The following is a 22,215-nucleotide window of genomic DNA, read 5'->3' as shown; positions in this document are numbered from 1 at the left end:
TCACTTTACTTTAATTTTTATTTTTGTGCCTTTGTGTTTTCCTTTGTTTTTTCCGACTTTTCTGGAGAGGGCTGGAGTTCACCGTCTGGCCACTACTCCATCACGTGACTCCTCCCATTGGTAAATCTTTCCATGTATTTAAATCAAATTTAAGTTTACTCAGTAAGGGTAAATAATTCAACTCATAAAATGGTTATAATTGACATTAACAATTATTCCCAGGTATTTAATTTTATCAGACCACTGAAATTGTGACACCTGCTTACAAGCTCAATAATCTTCCTTTGCTAAAGGCATTATCTCACTCTTTTCCCAGTTAACTTTATAACATGACATCCTGCTGTACTGCTCCAACCGTGTTTGAAGATCTCACAAAGATTGTACAGGATGCGTTAAATATATCAAAATATTGTCTGCAAATAAATTAATTTTATACTCATCTGCATTCACTTTAATACCTTTAATATTACCGTCTTGCCTAATCATTTGAGCAAATGGTTCTATTACCAATACAAACAAGGCTTGTGACAAAGGGCACCCCTGCCTGGTCGATCGAGATAATATAAACGAAGGTGATATTTGTCCATTTGTCACCACCCTGGCCTTCACCCAACCAGAAAAGAAAGGTCCCAATTTAAATTTTTCTAGTACTTTAAAGAGAAAACCACATTCCACTCTATCAAAAGCTTTCTCAGCATCTGAGGCCACTATCATAGGTTGGTCGGGTTGCTCCTGAGAAACATTAATCAGGAAAATTAACTTAACAATGTTGTCTGCTGAATATCGATTCTTAATAAACCCAGCCTTATCTACAAGAATCAGCTCCAGAAAATATTTAGCTAACCTATTAGCTAAAACATTAGCCACTATTTTATATTCCACATTCAGTAAAGAAATCGGTCTGTATGACCCTACTTTTAATGGGTCATTATCATAATCAATGCTTTAGAAAAAGACTCTGGAAAAGAACCACTTTCAGTGGCCTGCTTCAAAACTTCCATTAATACAGGAAATAACAGGTCATAGAATCCTTTATAAAATTCTGAAGTAAAATTATCTTCACCTGGGGATTTCCCTCCAGACATTGCTTGTAATGCAGCTTTAATTTCCATATCACTAAAAAAAAGCATCTTAATCTTTTGCCTGTTTATCCTTTAATGATGGTAAATCCAGGTTAGACAAAAATGCATCAATTTTAACATCATCTTCCATAACTTCAGAAGAGTACAAGTCTTCATAAAATAAACAAAATTCATCATTAATCTCCTGAGGTTTATAGGTAGCTGTCAAGTCTCATCTAATAGCATTTATAGTCCTAGAACCTGTTCCACCTTCAAGTGCTATGCTAACAATTTATGGGCACGTTACCCCAGCTCATAATAACTTTGTTTTGTTCTTTGCAACAATTTTTTGAATTTGTATGTTTGTAAAGTATTATACCGCAACTTTAACTTAGTTAAATGAGCTTTTTTACCTTCTGTGGTATCCCGTTGTACTTCTTTTTCCAATTTATCTATCTCTTTCTCGAAGTCCTGACTCTCTGCCAAGTACTGTTTTTTTTCAACTTTAGCCATCTAACTAATAATTTGTCCCCTCAAATAAGCTTTCAATGCATCCCATAGAATAAATTTACATCGCACCAATCCTTCATTTATTTGCAAGAAAGATTTTATATATTAACCTTTCCTTTAAAATTGTAAGAAATCAATTTATCTATTCTGGTATAACAACTACTTAAAAACGTATTCAAAGAACATTTTCTCACTTTAACCAAACACATGAGCGAAGTGTTAACAAATTGGTCACCCTTCTTTATCGTTGGTTGACCGAATTAACTCAATTAAAAAGAATATATTACCTAAATTTATACACCTTTTTCAGGTTTTGCCTGTTTTTGTTCCTGTCTTTTTTTATTACCTTGACTCAATTTTATCTTCTCTTTCTTTGGCTTGGCTTCGCGGACGAAGATTTATGGAGGGGGTAAAAAGTCCACGTCAGCTGCAGGCTCGTTTGTGGCTGACAAGTCCGATGCGGGACAGGCAGACACGATTGCAGCGGTTGCAGGGGAAAATTGGTTGGTTGGGGTTGGGTGTTGGGTTTTTCCTCCTTTGCCTTTTGTCAGTGAGGTGGGCTCTGCGGTCTTCTTCAAAGGAGGTTGCTGCCCGCCAAACTGTGAGGCGCCAAGATGCACGGTTTGAGGCGTTATCAGCCCACTGGCGGTGGTCAATGTGGCAGGCACCAAGAGATTTCTTTAGGCAGTCCTTGTACCTTTTCTTTGGTGCACCTCTGTCACGGTGGCCAGTGGAGAGCTCGCCATATAACACGATCTTGGGAAGGCGATGGTCCTCCATTCTGGAGACGTGACCCATCCAGCGCAGCTGGATCTTCAGCAGCGTGGACTCGATGCTGTCGACCTCTGCCATCTCGAGTACTTCGACGTTAGGGATGTAAGCGCTCCAATGGATGTTGAGAATTGACTCAATTTTATCTTCTATATATGGAAGAATAAACATCCTTGCCGAAACAAAGTCCATTTACAAAAATTTATAAAGAATGGAGGTTTAGCTTTACCAAACTTTAGGTTCTATTACTGAGCAGTCAATATACAGAATCTTACATTTTGGTCATATTATATTAATCATGAAGACTATTCAATATAGGTCTCTTTTGAACTTAATTCTGTTAGAAAATTTTCTATGATTTCCCTTCTCAGATCCTCATTTTTTATACCTTTAAATAAATTAGCTGATAACCCAGTGGTTAAACATACTTTGAAGATCTGGACAGAATTTAGAAAACATTTTGGCTTATTGCAATTTTCTTTCTCGTCCTATTTCTTTTTTTCCTTTCCTTGCCAAACAGCTTTGTTTTTGGTAGCAGGTGTAGTGGCAACCAGGAGGGGGGTGGGGAGGAGCTTCATGTTAGAATTGTCCCTGTAATGTCAGCCAACCACGAGTCCCAGGGACCTGCACAGAGATGGCTCTAGTCCCCCTCCACCTCAGGGACAAAGCCAGCGGGCTGAGAAACACAATGGGAGCTTCTGGTTTGGGAACGACCAAACGGAAAGTGTCTTAAAAGTGATCTAAAAAAGAGATTAAAACAGTTCTTTGCTGATTACATTGTGAGTCAGTATTTTTCTTTGCAGCTCTGCCATAAAAGGCGCCACATTGGTGACCCCGATGGTTCAGACATTTCTAAACCCAACACAATGGCTGACGAACCAGTGCTGAGCACGGTTGCTATTAAGCTGCCAGTGTTCTGGCCACACAGACCATGGGCATTGTTCATTCAGGCAGAGGCAAAATTCAACTTTCGCAATATCATCAGCAAGGCTGCGTAACATTGCAGAAGGAGATAGACAAATTGGGAGACTGGGCAAAATTATGGCAGATGAGATTTAACATAGAGAAAAGTACAGTTGTACATTTTGGCAGTGGAAATAAACAGGCAGAATACTATTTGGATGGGGTGAAAATTCAGACCTCGGATGTGCAAAGGGACCTGGGCGTCCTCGTGCAGGGAAATCTAAAAGTTAATATCCAGGTGAAATTGGTAGTGAAGAAAGCAAATGCTAAGCTGGCATTCATTTCAAGAGGAATAGTGTAGAAGAGTAAAGAGGTGTTGATGAGGCTCTATGGGGCACTGGTGAGACCTCATTTGGAGTACTGTGTGTAGTTTTGGGCCCCCTATCTTAGAAAGGATGGGATGTTGTGGAGAGGGTGCAGAGAAGATTTACTAGGAATTTCCCAGAATGCAAGTGCTAACATACGAGGAGCATTGGCAGCTTTTGGGTTGCATTCATTGAAGTATAAGAGAATGAGAGGAGATCTCAGAGGCATTTCATATTTTGAAAGGTTTAGATAGGGTGAATGCAGGTAGGAAGTTTCCCTTGGTGGGTGAATAGAGGACAAGGGGTCATAGTCTGAAAATTAGAGATTATCCATATAAAACAGAGATTAGGAAGAACTTCTTTAGCTAGAGGGTCATGGATCTGTGGAACTCGCTGCTGCATACAGCAGTGGAAGCCAAATCACTGAAAATATTTAAACAAGAAATAGACAAGTATCTCATTAGTGAAGGCATCAAGGGATATGGGGAAAAAGTCCGGAAATTGGAACTAGTGTAGAGTACTTAATGTAGATTTATGGAACAGGCTCGATGGGCCTAGTGGCCTGTTTCTGTTCCTTTGTCTTGTGATCTTGTGAAAAATTTGGCATATCATCGCATAACTAGATGAGGAGTCAGCCACTAAAGTTGAACTTTTCTAAGCAATCCTCCAGTAGAAGGTCAGTACGAGGCTTTCAAGACCCATCTCCTACAAACTTTCACCATGACTGAGCTGGAGAGAGGCATGCATCTCCTACATCTAGAAAAACATGGGGACAGATTCCCCCTCCGAACTAATGACCAAAATGCTCACGCTATCCGACGGATACTCCAAGTGCCGAATGTTCAAGGTTACATTCTTAGAACGCCTCCCCCGGGATATCATCTTGTTCCTCTCTGACGCAGACTTTTCTGACCCTCAGGCTGTGGCAAACAAAGCGGACAGACTATACAGAGTTCCCAAAAATTCTGTTGCAACAGTCCAACAGGCAGCTGAATCTGTCAACCGTCATAACCCAAGACAGGCAGGAGGGTCCAAAGACATGCAGCAGGACAGGTGGTGTTTCTACCACAGAAGGTGACTCTGGAACACCTGCTGATGCGTCCCACTGTGCACTTACTCAGCTGACACCCAGGAAAATGGCATTACCAGCCACCAGTAATGACCGTGAAGGTTGGCGAACACACAGGCCTCTTCTGCACTGGTTCCAGATGAAGGTTTTTGTCAACACAAGAGCCGAACGCCTTTGAACAAAAAGGCCAGACTAAGCAGTGCAACCTGCTCGTTGGGGATGCCTATACCCAGCTATGGCACCAGATCAGTCCGTTTGCTACTTGGAGACTCAGCTTACAGGTGGGATTTCACTATCATGGCAGTACGCCAAACAATCCTGGGAGTGGATTTCCTGAGGGCTAATAACCTACTGATCAATGTGAGGGGGCGATGGTTAGTCAATGACTCCACTTTACAGACATGCCCACTCTTGCCTAGTACTCTGCCAGCCCTGTGCGTATACTCCCTGTCTATGGACAAGTTTGCAAAGGTCCTGACTGAGTTCCCCGAAATCCTCATGCCAAATTTTCATTTGAACACCCCGCCGCACAACGTCCAACAATATGTGACGACCAAAGCACCACCCATTCATGCCAAGGCAAGGGGACTTCCCCCCTGACCGTTTACAACAAGACGAAGAGGACTTTAAAACAATGGAAGAGCTGGGCATCGTCAGGCATTCCGACAGCCTCTGGTCTTCTCCCAGTGCAACAGTACCAGATCGCTACCCAATACCACATATTCAGGCTTTCACCGGCACCTGAAGCAGGCTCTGTGAGCACACCTCACAGGCCTGCCATTGTTGGACGCACTGCCCTGGATGATGCTGGGAATACAGACCGCTCCAAAAGAGGACCTGTAGGCTTCATCAGCTGAGCTGGTTTATGACATGCCCCTGTTAGTGCCAGCTGACATTCCACAACATCGGAAGAACTCCAATCCATGTGCCTCCATCTGGGGGCATTGGCCCCAGTCCAAGCCACAAGACATAGCTCATCACCCATGCACGTCCTGGTGGATCTTGACGGCACCTTTTGTGTTTGTCTGCCATCCGACACAGAGGACACAGCTACAGCATCCCTACATTGGACCATACAAAGTGCTAAAAAAACAACAGGTTCATCCTCTGTTGGATACTGAGGGCAAACACGAACTGTATACAAGTGACTGGCTCAAACCTACCCACATGGACACTGCTGAGCCAGTTGCCCTCCAAATCAGCCTTCGACTCAGACTATCGTACTGGGAGACAATTCTGTGGGGGGGGGGGGTACTGTAGTGGCAGCCGGGGGGGGGGGCTTCATGTTCGAATCGTCCCTGTAATGTCGGCCAACTACGAATTCCCAAGGGCCCGCACAGAGATGGCGCTGGACTCCCTTCACATTGCGGACTATGCCCACGGGCTGAGAAACACGTCAGGAGCATCATAACGCCGCTTCTGGTTTCGGAGCAGCTGAACCAAAAGTGACTTAAAAGCGGTTTTAAAAAAGTGATTAAAACAGTTCTTTGCTGATTACAGTGTGAGTCAATGTTTTTCTTTGCAGCTCTGCCTTAAAAGGTGCCACAATGGGTTTAGATCTTCTTATAATAAAATATTACATTAATATAATTTGTTTAATTGAGAATGCAGGGTACATTGGATGAATTGCTATGATCCAAGTGTAATGTACTTTAAAATAAAAAAATTATGTATTCCTGTGTACTCTATTTTTTGAGATGGAACTTCAATTTTGATAAAAATATTAAAAAGGAAAAGAAAAAATAGATAATATTCAATTATCCTCTTGCAAAATAAAAAGTGATTTTGCAAAAGTGCAGACAATCTTTTTGTGGATATACTAATAAGCATCCCTCATTACACATCATTACTCGGAGATTGATATATCTGAACACTATATTCATTCTAAACTGCTATATTCCAAGAGAAGACAAGAACTTCACAATGCTGCTACATCCAAGTACAAGGATTTGCAAGGCCAGTAAGGAACTACCCAAGATCACCTTAATTCTCTTTGTTTTTGTATTCTGTACTAACTGAAGAGTATATATGTTTATTTCCCAGATGAGAACAAACCACCTCAGCTTTCTAAGTAGTTGTGCAACAGATGAAAATTGGTTATAACCATTTGATTAGTAACTCTATTTATGATAAAGATCAATTGCTGTTGAAACACCACAGTGCAGGTATGGGTGGAACTTAATGCGGTTTAATGAACATCCCTTCATATCTACAACTGTAAGAGAAGTTTCTCACTGAGGCTCGTACAAATGAACCAGCAGTTTTGCAACTGAGCTGAAGGGCAAAATACAGCTTCCTTTTCATCCTGTTGACACAATGGATAGCAATCAGGATTTTGATCCACAAACACACTGAGCTACCCTACATTGCATTTTCGGTGTCTGAGCATTGAATGCAACAACCATTACCTCAAGCTCTTTGGGTTGCATGAATGTGCACATTCAAGCATTTGAACCTCACAGACTAGTATTCCAAGATGCAAAATAAATCTTATGATATACACAAACTCCTGCAACGTAATCAAGGTTCTGTCCCGCTGCCAAATTAAATTTGTGGACTTCACTAGGACTTTATTAAAACTTCCTTCTTGTTAAGTTTTTTTAAGGAAGTCAGTGCAAATTGCATTCAGCTCCTTCCTGGTTGTGAAACACACCAGGGCTGTAAAAATACATAAACTACACTCAACCATTGTCTGCAGACTTTCCTGTTGAACAGGTGTGACAGATTATGATATATTTTATATTGTATATAGATATGTTTTAAAGGAGATAAATTGTAGCAGGTTTTTTTTTAAGTGTAGGTCACATACAAACACTTCAAAACAGATCTCATTTAAAATAATGGAGCTCTGCTCAAGTTCAGGCTCTGGGTGCCTTTGCAAAAACTTCACAAGTAGGTGTTAATTGGACATGCTGTGGAGTAATGGATTATTGTTTTGGAAAGCAACAGATGAACGAACTTGGAAGATTAGTTCCGGAGCCGCAGTCTGTCTGAGTGCAGTTGGCTATTCTAAGAGGGTCATGTGGTTTTCTCTGAGTGGGAGAGAGAATTCAATTCGACATCAGCAGCTGGGACTGGAACATGACAAGCTGGCAAACTTGTGGAAAAACCCCATTTTGAAGATGGGTTGTGAGTTCTTAGTTCAGCCTGGTCAAAGCCCTTGTGGTCCATACAAAAGGAGATGGCTGGCTGCATAATGTTTCACTTGAAATAAGGGAAACAAAAAGGAACTCTGTAGTGACAGGAAAGAAAGAGGTTATCATCTGGAAAACCCTGATGCGGCAAGTTTCTTTGGCAATACACTGAAGTGGCTGATCTAAAGGAATCAGTTGTGGGTATCCAACGAACAACAAATCTCTCTGAAAACCAACAAGAACCTCCCTGAGCGGTAACCATTTACTTTTTCAAGCACCAAAGCCTGGTGAAATTCATAAATGTTAAATTCTGTGCAAAGTATAAAGATTACCTGATACCGGTGAACTTGGAGGAGTGAGAAATGAGATTGGACTGTGAATCAAATAACTTTTTTGAACTTATATACACATTACATACATGTGCGCTTAGAATTAGAAGAGGGTTAAGTTAGGTTTTTAAGTTAATAGTAATAAGTTAAAGTTTGATCCTGTTTTCATGTTTAAAAATAATTAAGAGCAACTTTTGTTTAAGTAACCATTTGTCTTGGTGAATTTCTATTGCTGTTTGGTTTTTGGAGTCCTCTGGGCTCATAATATTAGGAGCCATAATATTTCATAAAATGGTGTGAAGATTCCAATAGATTTTTACCTCAAGTTCATATTTGTAAATAGCTGTGATCCCATAGTAGCAGAAATAATTCCCACCAACCTGTTAATAAACTGTAACTTCTTCAGATAGATGAATTTGAGTTACAAAAACTATCTGAACATAGATACTTTTTTCTTTCTCCGTTTCCAAGTTACTAGGTCCTAAGACTTACACTGCATGAACAACCATTAGAAGACTCCACAGAGACTCTGAGTAGAATTCTGGAAGCTATTTTATAGTCAAGAAATAAGCATCTAACTTTAAAAATATTTTCAACTATCTTTTGTGTATATTATACCATACCCTGGATTGTCACAGACTTGTATCCTCATTTTATATTACCCAAAATGAAAACACCCCAATAGGGAAGAGCGGCAACAAAGGGGATTTGCCACTTCTTTCCTCATATCCTAAATGGAATCTGATCATGGATATTCACACTATGTATAGAAATTGGTGTGGCCAACATTTGTACGAAAAGGCTGGGGAAGCAGGATTTTCTCAAATCAGACAGTGGTATCTCACAGCAGATTGTTCTGGCACTGAATCAATGGGTCTAAAAATATCCTCCATCCCAACACAGTTCAAAGCAGACCACATGAAGATGGTTCTGAGAGCTTTAAGTACTCAAGGAAATCTCACAGCTTTAGGTATAGTAAAGTCAAGATAATCCCATGATGATTAACCACCTACCATGCCAGCAAATGAAAAGCAGTGCTCTCTCATGGAAACCAGCTTTTGTAGAAACTTCTGAAATGAAGAGCTTCAATTGGGGAACATCAATATTCACCACCAAAACTGGCTAACCATTGAGCTAAATTAATTAGTTGGATTACATATAGATTATTGGAATTAAATGGATTTTGTAACCATAGGAACATAGGAAGTAGGAACAGGAGTAGGCCAAAAATGGCCCATCGAGCCTGCTCCGCCATTCAATACGATCATGGCTGATCTAATTTATGACCTAACTCCACCTACCTGCCTTCTCCCCATATCCCCTAATTCCCCTAAAACCATAGCTTGACTTGTTCATTGATGGGGAAACCATCCTATGATTCACACCAAGTTCTTAGTATGTTGGCACAGCTCTCCGCTTCTCCCCTTTCTTCAATCACTTCTGATCACTAACCTTTCCTACTTTTGATGAAAGGCCTTCGGCCTAAAACGTTAGAACTGTTCCTCTCTTACCAGATGCAGCGTAACCAGTTTTCTGGTTACTGTCATAGATCTCCAAGGTGATAGTGATGGGCATTTTACCTTGAATCACTACAGTCAATATACTAACTATGCCTCAAGTGGTTGGAATAGAATTCCATGATCAAATGCTTTCTGACAGAACACAGCAGTGTGTTGCAGGAAGGGTTATCATGCTCACCTTCAAAACCAAAAGAAACCTTGCCAGTTGGGAAACCTAAGATCCACCCAATCACAAACACACCCTGTACCTTGACAAAGGACTCAAGCCTGAACCGCTGGTTACCTTTGGCTTCCTATAGATGTCATGTGACATGCTGAGCTTCTCCAGCACTTTCATGTATTGCACTATAGTGTCGACTCATCTCGCCCTCTCTGAAACTGAAAATCCATTCTTTCTCACTTTCCATTAACCAAAATTTAACTCTGCTTTCACCCCACTATCCACTGAGTGTTTCCAGCAGTTCATGTTTTTTTTAAATTTTATGTATATATTTAAAACAAAAAATTCACTTATTTTACAATAGTGTTTCCCAAATTGAGCACTGCTGCCCGCTGTGGGCGGTGGAAAGATCCAAGGGGGCAGTAGGGAAAATGGGGCAATGAGGAAATAGGGGGCATTCAGAACCTTTGTTCTTGTTTTTATTCAGTTTGCTGCAAAGTTTAATGAAGAAGCCAGTGCAGTAATTTTCTGGCCATAGTGAGCAAAATAAATGGCGATAAGGCGTTCTTGTGAGAGTTGGTCTCTGATGCCGCCCAGTTGTACTGGCGTCACTACCCCCCCCGCTCAGCACAACAACCACCTGCCTCTCAGCGCCGCCACCAACCCCTACTCAGCGACGCCACTACTCCCTCTCAGCACTGCCACTAAACCCCCCCCCAACCCCACTCAGCACCGCCACTACCACACCTCCCAGCACCATTGTATGGAGGGGGGGTTCTCAGGAATGTGGCCTGGAGGCCAAGGGGCTGAAAGACTGAAAAAGTTTGGGAACCACTGTTTTACGATAATGCAAGTTCATTTCAAATATATGTGATATATATAGGAAAAAAGAAAAGAATGATAGAGAAAGAATGCCCCACACTATAAACCTACCACCCTCCTCCCTCTACCCCTACAAATCAAAAAAAAGTGGGACAGATCTTCAACAGGAGTGTTCCTTACTATAAGACTTCTTCTAATATACAGAGACCTTTAAGAGAAAGGGAATGTCTGAGATTCATTTAAATATTCAGACCCACACTTCATAAATATGGGCACCATATTTTCTAAAATATATAATATTTATCTCTTAAATTATAAGTAATTTCTCAAGTGGTGTACAACACCAAACTTTCACATGCCATCTCTCCATTCCCAAGCCTGTATCAGACTTCCTGTTCCTGGTTAACCTCATTACAGATTTAATTAATTATGCACAATTTGTTCATAGTTCATGGCAGAATTAACCTAATTAACAGTGTAGAAGAAGAGGGAACTTGGGACCCAGATCCATAGATCTCTCAAGGTTGCTGAGCAAGTTGAGAGGGTAGTGAAGAAGACTGCTGGCCTTTTATTAGTCAGGGGATTGAGTTCAAGGCCCATGAGGTAATGTTGCATCTCTATAAAACTCAGGTTAGACAATACCTGGAATACTGTGTTCATTCTGATGTGGAAGCTTTGGAGAGGGTACAGAGGAGATTTACCAGGATGTTGCCTGGATTAGAGAACATGTCTTATAAGGAAAGGAGAGCTTGGACTTTGATCTTTGGAATGAAGGATGAGAGGTGTCTTAATAGAGGTCTACAGGATTATGTGAGGCATAGATAGAGTGGACAGTCATCACCTTTTGCCTGGATCAACTGATGAAAATACCAAAGGCATTTGTTTAAGGTAAGGGGATGAAATTTTAGGGTAGGCAACTGGGGTAAGTTTTTCCAAATAGAGAGTAGTGGATGCCTGGAATGCATGCCAGGGTTGGTGGTGGAGATGGTTCAATACAAACATTTAAAAGGCACTTAAACAGGCATATGGTTGCAAGAAAAATAAAGAGTTATGGGTGTGAAGTAGGGAAGGTTTAGATTATTAAGAAGGTTTATATAGGTCGGCATAATATTGAGGGCCAAAGGGCCTGTGCTGTTATGTTCTAATGCTGCTTTGCAGATGGCATTGCTTTTCACGGATGTGAACTTCATGTAAACAGTCCAATCTGTCATGTAACCTTTCAACAATTAAGCCAAATAAAATTCAGTCTCAACTTCCTCCCCCCACTGAGGAAGTAGACAATCAAATAATACTGAGGCCACTTGCAGGGAAGAGATTGGAAGATAATTGAATGCGACTGTATACAGAATGTCCAAAATAGGATGCAGGGTGCAAAGTAGATGAAGCATTTCCCTTTTGCTGTATTCACCTTACTCATCGAGTGCCGCAGATGACAAGGAACTTAACTTCTGTAACATGATAAACATTTCTGCAGCAGAAATGACCAGAGTAACACAAGATGAAGCAATATTAACTATGGTAAAAGTATGTCCTAGATATCTTACTAATTTACAATGCCAGCCATTCGGTATCAGGGACCAACTTCTCACATGTACATATGAATGGTAATGTCTACAGCAGAAAACACCTGTATTCACCCTGCTCCTCCTCCAGTCTCCCTCCTCCTCTCTCCACCCCCCCCACCACCATCTTTTTACTCAAGCACCTATTTTTGCTTATACTTGTCGAAGGGCCCAGGCATGAAACGTTAGCTTCCCTTTACTTCCTTTGGATGCTGCGTGACCTTCTGAGTTTCTCCAGCACATTTGTGTATTGCAACCTTTCTCTTGTACTTTGTTGCCATGTGTAACTACTCGCTGTGCACCACTTGCACACAACTAAGCCGCATTAAGCACTTAAGCGCACAACAGCAAATGTCCAATTACCTTCCACAGCCCAGGAATCCAAGATTAAATGTCGAGGCTTTTGTTCTTGGAACATTGGGCTTCGATGTATCTTCTCTCCTCCTGCTCCGATTGTTATGTCATCTTTCTGCCCTTCCTCCAGTGCTGCCTTCAACTGCTGCTCATCCCCATTACAAGCTATCTGGAGGCAGTGACAAAAAGTGACAAGTCATTCGCAACACGCAAACACACATGACAATTGAGAGCAATCATTCAGCTATCGGCTGTCTCAAACTCCCCTGCTCCACCTCACATTTGGGGATTTTTTCAACTTAAAGATCTCTTCTATTACAGAATCTAAAATACAAATAAACTTATTCAAGATTTTAAACCATATTGCTTAAATAAAATTGGCACCGACTTGCACATATTGTTTCACATTTCCCATTATCTACTTAATTTAATAATCTTCTCTGGAGTTCATGTCAGTGGCGGCCTTTACTACAGAATATCTGATGTGGGTTTTAGCCTGCAATACCATGACACTAACGGAGATGTAAGTAACTGAGCAAAAAAAAAGATAGTGACCTGGTGAGTTTCTCTAGCATGTTTGTGTATTGTACTCATCTGCAGACTTTCTTGAGTCATGGGGTTTTACAACATGGTAACAAATCCTTTAGCCCAATGTATCTATGCTAACCAGGTTGTCTATCTGCACTATACTCATTTGCCTGTGTTTGGCCCATACCTCTTTAAATCTTTCCCATCTACACATCTGTCCAAAAGTATTTTAAACAATGTAATTGTCCCCACCTCTACCACTCATTCTGCCAGCTCATTGCACATAACCATCACCCTTCAGGCCCTTTTAAATCTTTCCTCTCTCTGTTTAAATCTATTTGCTCTGGTTTTAGACTTCCAGGAAAAAGACAGTGACAAGTTTTTCCTTATCTATCTCTCTCATGCTATGACAAATCTGTGCAAGGCCGCTCTTTAGCATCCTATGCACATCTGTCACCTCATTGTGGTGATGAGGGGCATAAAGTGAAATAGTGACAGCCTGTTTCCTAGAGTATGAGAATCTAAGATGAGAGCTTATAACCATCAGGAGGGGATATAGAATCTAGAAGGGACGAGAGGGGTCATTACTTCAGTCAGAGGGTGGTGGGCACATGGAATGAGCTGCCAAAGTGGTGGAGGAAGGTACATTAGCTTCCTTTATGGAAAAACCTGGATAACCCATAGATGGGAAGGGAGTGAAAGGATGTGGGCAAAATGTGAGCAAGTGAGACTAAAGCAGGGGTGCATGTTGTTCAGCGCAGACAAGGTGTGCGTCTAGGCATGATTCCGTGCTGGACAACTCTATAAATTAGAACTGTAGAGTGGAAGGCCATGAGGCAAGCAGGTCATGTTGGATACCAATGCCCAAACTATAGCCACAAACCCAATCTGCCAGTCCCACTTCTGCACCAGATCTTGTTTTCAGCTTCTTGTCTAGGCTCAGATATGCAACTGTACACGAGGCCCCAGATACGATGTGCAGTCATGGAGGTCTCAGAGAGACCTGGGGAGGTCAGATTGGGGGGTGGTGTGGGTGGGTGAGGGGAGTATTTGCATGCAACTGATACGCTGGACAAGGAGCAGCAGGGCAATGAGAGATCAGAAGGTGCAAGCTAGGTGGTTCAGAAAGAAGATTGAGATCTCAAGGAAGGTGCAAAGCAGAGATGGTATGGAGATGGGAAATAGTGAGGAAGAAGTGGGGAAGGCAGGTGTACAAGACATAATTGGAAGAGGGCTGACAACATGATCAGCAAAATGGGTCATAAAATTGGAAACAATGTGTAAGAGAGGGTTTGGGGGAAGAGGGTTTGAAAAAAATTTATATTTCTCATGAAATAGGCCAAAATCCTCAACCCTGAAACACTGATCCTGTGGTTGCTGCATGACCTAAAAACACAATGCTGGAGAAACTCAGCAGGTTAAATAGTATACTTTATATAGCAAAGATTATAGATACTGAACCAATGTTTCAGGCCTGAGCCCTTTATCATGGTGTGAGCAAAATATAGGCAGGCATCTGAACAAAATGGTGGGTGTGGGGTGGGGGAAGAAGTGCAGAGCTGCAGGCAGGACGTAATAGGCAGATAAGGGAGGGAGGGCGCACTGGGGGGGGGGATGACTCTGTGAATGGAGAGGGAAGAGATGGAAAACTGGAAGAAAGAAGACAAAGGGATAGGGAAGAGAGGGCATAGGCTAGCAGAAACCAGAGAAGTCACTTTAATGGCATCAGTTGGAGATCAACCAGATGGCATTAACATCAACTTCTCCACTTTCTGCTAGCCTACTCCCTGTTCTCCCTCTCTTCCCCATCTGTCTCTCCTCCAGCTCTCCACCCCTTTCCCTCTCCATTCACAGAACCATCCCCCCTCCCCTTATTTGTTGGTGCGCCCTCCCTCCCTTATCCAACTTTTCCTTCCTGTGGGACTGTGATCCTCCCCTGCCCCTTCCCCCACCATTTTGTTGATACGCCTGCCTACATTTTGCTCATACCTGGATGAAGGCTCAAGTCCAAAACATTGGTTATGTTCAGTGCCCTCCATAATGTTTGGGACAAAAATACTTTGTTCCTTTATTTTCCCTGTGCTTCTCAGTTTTAATTTGTAATCAAACAATTCACATGATTAACTACACATTCCCGATTTTATTCAAGGTTATTTTGTATACATTTTGGTTTCACCACGTAGAAATTACAGGTCTTTTTATACATCATCCCCTCATTTCATGGGACATAACAATGGTATGCATATTAAAGAAGTCATGTTTAGTACATGTTTAGTCTGTGATTCACCAGGTGCTGAGTATCTTCTCTGGTGATGCTCTGCCAGGCCTCTACTGCAGCCATCGTCAGCAGATGGAAGGGATGCTTAATTGGATTTAGATCAGGTGACTGACTTGGCCATTCAAGAATTTTCCAAGTTTTAAACTTTGAAAAACTCCTTTCTTGCTTTAGTTGTTTGGGATCAATGTTCTGCTGTAGGCTGAAGCAGCATCGAGTGAGTAGGAAGCATTTGAGCAGGTAAGATATTTTTATGTACCTTTTTTTTACATTTTTTATTTTTCACACCATAAATCACGTTAGCCATGATATACACTTTTTCTTTTTCACACATATACAGACTTTTTCTTCCCCCCCCCACCCCCTCCTCCCAAGCCACCCACCACCCCCCCCTCTCATACATTTTAGGTATACAATCTAGGTTGCATTAAGCCAGTCAGACAATGTTGTCATTCAACAAAAATACACCAGAAATTCTACTGAGTCCATTCTTTTCTTTTCTTTCCTTTCCATCAACTTAGGTAATGTTTGTTCCCGGTAGGTTTTCGCTATTGTGTTTAATGTAAGGCTCCCATACTTGTTCAAATATTTCAATATTATTTCTTAAACTATATGTTATTTTTTCTAATGGAATACATTTATTCATTTCTATATACCATTGTTGTATTTTCAAATTATCTTCCAATTTCCAGGTTGACATAATACATTTTTTTGCTACGGCTAGGGCTATCTTAACAAATCTTTTTTGTGCATCTTCCAAGTCAATTCCAAATTCTTTATTTTTTATGTTACTTAGGAGAAAGATCTCTGGATTCTTTGGTATATTGTTTTCTGTTATTTTATTTAATATCTGATTGAGATCATCCCAAAATTTTTCTACTCTCTCACATGTCCAGATTGCATGAATTGTTGTTCCCCTTTCTTTTTTTACATCGAAAACATCTATCAGATACTGTTGGGTCCCATTTATTTAACTTTTGCGGTGTAATGTATACTCTGTGTAACCAATTATATTGTATCATACGCAGCCTCGTATTTATTGTATTTCTCATCGTTCCAGAACATAATTTCTCCCATGTTTCCTTTTTTATCTTTATATTTAAATCTTGTTCCCATTTTTGTTTAGTTTTACCATTTGTTTCCTCATTCTCCTTTTCTTGCAGTTTAATATACATATTTGTTATAAATCTTTTGATTAACATTGTATCTGTAATCACATATTCAAGGTTACTTCCCTCTGGTAAACTCAAATTGCTTCCTAATTTATCTTTCAAGTAGGATCTCAGTTGGTAATATGCCAGCGCTGTATCTCCAGTTATATTGTACTTATCTCTCATTTGTTCAAAGGATAAGAATCTACTTCCTGAAAAACAATTTTCTATTCTTTTAATCCCTTTTTTTTCCCATTTTCTAAAGGAAAGGTTGTCTATTGTAAAAGGGAGTAGCTTATTTTGCGTCAATATTAGTTTTGGTAATTGATAATTTGTTTTATTTCTTTCTACATGAATCTTCTTCCATATATTGAGGAGATGGTGTAATACTGGAGAAGTTCTATGTTGTACCAATTTTACGTCCCATTTATATAATATGTGTTCAGGTATCTTTTCCCCTATTTTATCTAATTCTAATCTCGTCCAGTCTGGTTTTTCCCTTGTTTGATAAAAATCTGATAGGTACCTTAATTGTGCGGCTCTATAATAATTTTTGAAGTTTGGCAATTGTAAGCCTCCTTGTTTATACCATTCTGTTAATTTATCTAGTGCTATCCTCGGTTTCCCCCCTCTCCATAAAAATTTCCTTATTATTTTCTTTAACTCTTTGAAGAATTTTTCTGTCAGTTGTATTGGCAATGCCTGAAATAAGTATAGTATCCTTGGAAAAATGTTCATTTTAATACAGTTTATCCTTCCTATCAGTGTTAGTGGTAGCTCTTTCCAATGCTCTAAATCATCCTGTAATTTTTTCATTAGTGGATTGTAATTGAGTTTATATAATTGGCCTAGATTTTTGTTTATTTGTACACCTAGGTATCTTATTGCCTGCATTTGCCATCTGAATGGGGATTCCTTCTTAAATTTTGAGAAATCCGCATTATTCATAGGCATTGCTTCACTTTTATTTACGTTTATCTTGTATCCCGACACTTCTCCATATTCCTTCAATTTCTTATATAGTTCTTTTATTGATAGTTCTGGTTCTGTTAAGTACACTATCACATCATCTGCAAATAGACTGATTTTATATTCCCTGTCTTTTATTTTTATTCCTTTTATATTATTATCTATTCTTATCGATTCTGCTAGTGGTTCTATAGCTAGCGCAAACAATAATGGTGATAGTGGGCATTGCTGCCGCGTTGACCTGCTTAAGTTAAATTGCTTTGATACATGTCCATTTACTGTCACTTTCGCTAACGGTCCCTTATATAATGCTTTAATCCAATTAATATACTTCTCCGGTAAACTGAATTTTTGCAATACTTTGAACAAATAATTCCATTCTACTCTGTCGAAGGCCTTCTCTGCGTCTAAAGCAACTGCTACTGCAGGTGCTTTATTTCCTTCTACTGCATGAATTAAGTTAATAAATTTACAAATATTGTCTGTTGTGCGTCTTTTTTTGATAAATCCAGTTTGGTCTAAATTTACCATTTTCGGTACCTGTTCTGCTAATCTGTTTGCTAATAGTTTAGTTATTATCTTATAATCTGTGTTTAGCAAAGATATTGGTCTATATGACGCTGGTGAGAGTGGATCTTTCCCTTGTTTTAGTATCACTGTAATTATTGCTGTTTTACATGAATCTGGTAAGTTTTGTGTCTCATCAATCTGGTTGATTACATCCAGGAGGGGCGGTATTAATAGGTCTTTAAATGTTTTGTAGAATTCTATTGGGAGTCCATCCTCTCCTGGTGTCTTATTATTTGGTAATTTTTTTATTATCTCTTGTATTTCTACTGTTCCAAATGGTTCTGTTAATTTATTTTGTTCCTCTATTTGTAGTTTTGGTAGTTCAATTTTAGTCAAAAATTCATCTATTTTCCCTTCTTTCCCTTCGTTTTCAGTTCGGTATAATTGTTCATAGAATTCTCTGAAGTTTTCCTTAATTTCTTTTGGATTATATGTAATTTGTTTGTCTTTTTTCCTTGTTGCCAATACCATTTTCTTAGTTTGCTCTGTCTTAAGCTGCCATGCTAAGATTTTGTGTGTTTTTTCACCTAGTTCATAATATTTCTGTTTTGTCTTCATTATATTCTTCTCCACCTTATATGTTTGTAATGTTTCATATTTTATTTTTTTATCCGCCAATTCTCTTCTTTTGGTTGTATCTTCCTTTATTGCTAATTTTTTTTCTATGTTTACTATTTCCCTTTCCAACTGCTCTGTTTCCTGATTATAGTCCTTCTTCATCTTGGTTACATAACTTATTATTTGCCCTCTAATGAATGCTTTCATTGTGTCCCATAGTATAAACTTATCTTCCACTGATTCCGTATTTACTTCAAAATACATTTTTAATTGTTTTTCAATAAATTCTCTAAAATCCTGTCTTTTAAGTAGCATGGGGTTTAATCTCCATCTATACATTCTTGGAGGGATGTCCTCTAGCTTTACTGTCAGTATTAAGGGTGAATGGTCCGATAGCATTCTCGCTTTATATTCTGTTTTTCTTACTCTATCCTGCATACTAGCTGATAACAAAAATAGGTCTATTCTTGAGTATGTTTTATGTCTAGTCGATTAGTATGAGTATTCCTTTACTTTTGGGTTTTGTTTCCTCCATTTGTCCACAAGTTTCATTTCTTGCATTCATTTAATTATAAATTTGGTTACTTTGTTCTTCCTGTTAATTTTTTTCCCCGTTTTATCCATATTTGGATCCAAATTCAGATTGAAATCCCCTCCTATTAGTATGTTCCCTTGCGTATTAGCTACCTTCAAAAAGATATCTTGCATAAACTTTTGATCTTCTTCGTTAGGTGAATATATATTAAGTAGATTCCAAAGCTCCGAATATATCTGACATTTTATCATAACATATCTCCCTGCTGGATCTATTATTTCCTCTTCTATTTTAAATGGCACATTTTTGCTAATTAATATAGCCACTCCTCTTGCTTTTGAATTATACGATGCTGCTGTTACATGTCCTACCCAATCTCTCTTTAATTTCTTGTGCTCCAATTCAGTTAAGTGTGTTTCTTGGACAAATGCTATATCTATTTTTTCCTTTTTCAGTAAATTTAGTAGTTTCTTCCTTTTAATTTGGTTATGTATTCCATTAATATTTAAAGTCATATAGTTCAGCGTAGCCATTTTATATTTTGTTTATCTTCTCTTTCCGTTTTTCCATCATTACCTTTCCTCCTTTTCCACTTCTGTTTTCTTATTTTCAACTCTTTACCAGACAACATTCCTACAACATCCAACATTTTCCTTATTCTCCTATTTCTATCTTCTTTATCCCCAATCTCCCCTTCCCCTCCTGAGTTGTCCTTTATCCCTTGTCGGACAACCACATCTCCCCTCTCCATTTGGATGTGCGAATCCACTCGCAAGCGTCAACTGATTTTGCAGTGACCGCTCTTTTCCCCCACCCAGCCCCCCCCAGAAAAGATTTCACTTTTCATATGTCACAAAGGTCACTCTTTTAATTCCCTCCTTATTCTCTCTATTCCATTACCTTCCCTTATTAATTCTTGTCTATACTATCTATATTTTCCTCTAATTACAGATACTTTCACGTATGCACATTGTCTCTATTCACTCTTATACCTCTTTACCCGCATACATATCAATCGTGGTCATTTTTACCCTCATTACCCATCTTCATCCCTCAGTCTATTTTTGTCTTTACCCACATACATATCAATCGTGATCATTTTTACTCTCATTACCCGTTTTCATCCCTCAGTCTATTTTTGTAATTGTTCTGCAAATTTTCGTGCTTCTTCTGGATCCGAGAATAGTCTGTTTTGTTGTCCTGGAATAAATATTTTCAATACCGCAGGATGCTTTAGTATAAATTTATACCCTTTCTTCCATAAAATCGCCTTTGCTGTATTGAACTCTTTTCTCTTCTTTAGGAGTTCAAAACTTATATCTGGATAAATGAAGATTTTTTGCCCTTTATACTCCAGTGGTTTGTTGCCCTCTCTTACTTTTTCCATTGTCTTCTCCAGTACCTTTTCTCTTGTAGTATATCTTAGGAATTTTACTACAATAGATCTTGGTTTTTGTTGTGGTTGTGGTTTAGAGGCCAATGCTCTATGTGCCCTTTCTATTTCCATTTCTTGCTGTAGTTCTGGACATCCTAGGGTCTTAGGGATCCACTCTTTTATAAACTCCCTCATATTCTTGCCTTCTTCATCTTCCTTAAGGCCCACTATCTTTATGTTATTTCTTCTGTTATAATTTTCCATTATATCTATTTTTTGAGCTAGTAGTTCTTGTGTCTCTTTAGTTTTTTTATTAGATTCCTCCAATTTCTTTTTTAAGTCTTCTACCTCCATTTCTGCTGCTACTGCCCGTTCTTCCATCTTGTCCATTTTTTTCCCCATTTCTGTTAAGGTCATATCTATTTTATTCACTTTCTCTTCTGTGTTGTTTATTCTTCTTCTTAAATCATTGAATTCCTGTGTTTGCCATTCTTTAAATGACTCCATGCATCTTCTAACAAGAGAAAGTAAATCCTTTACCTTGCCTTTCCCTTCATCTATTTCACTGTATTCTTCCTCTTCTTCTTCCTCTGGGTTGGCCATCTGTTGTTTCTTTGTTGCTCTTTCCTTCTCTTCTTTCTTGTTTCTATTGTCTTCTGTGGTCTCTTCTTGCTGCAGGTGTTCTGCAGCTGTCGTTGCCGGCTGTGGAGATCGACTCCCCAGCTGGTCCCCCCTCCCGTCAGTGTGTTTTTTTTCATGCGCGGTTGCGCACTTTTACTCGGCTCTGCGAGCCATTGTTGTAGTTCTTTTTCTACCGACCTGAGGTAGCGGGCTCCTCTCTCCACAGCGGGCCTCTTCGGACAGGTAAGGCCTTCACCTTTTTCCTCCGTTGTCTTCTCTTCCTCTCTTCTTACCGTTGATTTTGATTTTTCTTCTTTTGTCTCCATCTTCGTTCCACCTTTATACTCACTTTTCTTAAATTTTATTTCTGTGCCTTTGTATTTTCTCTTGTTTTTCCCGACTTTTCTGGAGAGGGCTGGAGTTCTCCGTCCGGCCACTACTCCATCACGTGACTCCTCTCAGATATTTTTATGTACCTTGAAATTCATTTCGCTACAGCTATCCATAGTTACATCATTAATGTAAATAAGTGTGAAAGTACCTGTGGCAGCCATACATGCCCAGCCCATAACACCTCCACTACCATGTTTCACAGATAAGGGGGTATGCTTTGGATCTTGGGCAGATCCCTTACATCTCCACACTTCGCTCTTCCCATCACTCTGATACAGATTAATCTTGGACTCATCTGTCCAAAATAACTTTTTCTAGAATTTTGAAGGCTCTTTTAAATACATCTTGGAAAATTATAATCTGAAAAACCTCTTTTGTGGCTAGCTAATAGTTTGCATCTTGAGGTGTAGCCTCTGTATTTCTGTTCATGAAATCTTCAGCAGGCAGATGTCATTGACACATTCACACCTACCTCCTCAAGGGTGTTTCTGATCTGTTAGACGGGCATTTAGGAATTCTTCTTCATTATGATGAGAATTCTCCATCAGCAGTGGATGTCTTCCTTGGCCAACCAGTCCCTTTGCGCTTAATGAGTTCATCAGTATGTTTTCTTCTTAATGATGTTCCAAAAAATTGTAGGGGATCTATGATCCTTCCGGAATTTGTATCTTACAATATAC

General features: G+C 39.6%; 1 protein-coding gene across 6 annotated transcripts in view; it reads right to left on the bottom strand.

Annotated features, from left to right (window-relative positions):
- The window catches only part of rabgap1l (RAB GTPase activating protein 1-like), a 458,975-nt gene that overhangs the window by 411,277 nt on the left and 25,483 nt on the right, over window positions 1–22,215 (bottom strand). For 5 of the 6 annotated variants that reach the window (XM_069937564.1, XM_069937563.1, XM_069937559.1 and 2 more), the window contains exon 3: window positions 12,570–12,729. In XM_069937564.1, the coding sequence (XP_069793665.1) occupies window positions 12,570–12,729 (160 nt within the window). Of the gene's footprint in view, window positions 1–12,569; window positions 12,730–22,215 lie in introns of those variants that run through there. The other variant, XM_069937562.1, reaches the window with a different exon arrangement.

Source organism: Narcine bancroftii, chromosome 5 (genome assembly GCF_036971445.1).
Source record: "Narcine bancroftii isolate sNarBan1 chromosome 5, sNarBan1.hap1, whole genome shotgun sequence".
Classification (NCBI taxonomy): domain Eukaryota; kingdom Metazoa; phylum Chordata; class Chondrichthyes; order Torpediniformes; family Narcinidae; genus Narcine; species Narcine bancroftii.
This window is presented reverse-complemented; position numbering and strand designations above follow the sequence as displayed.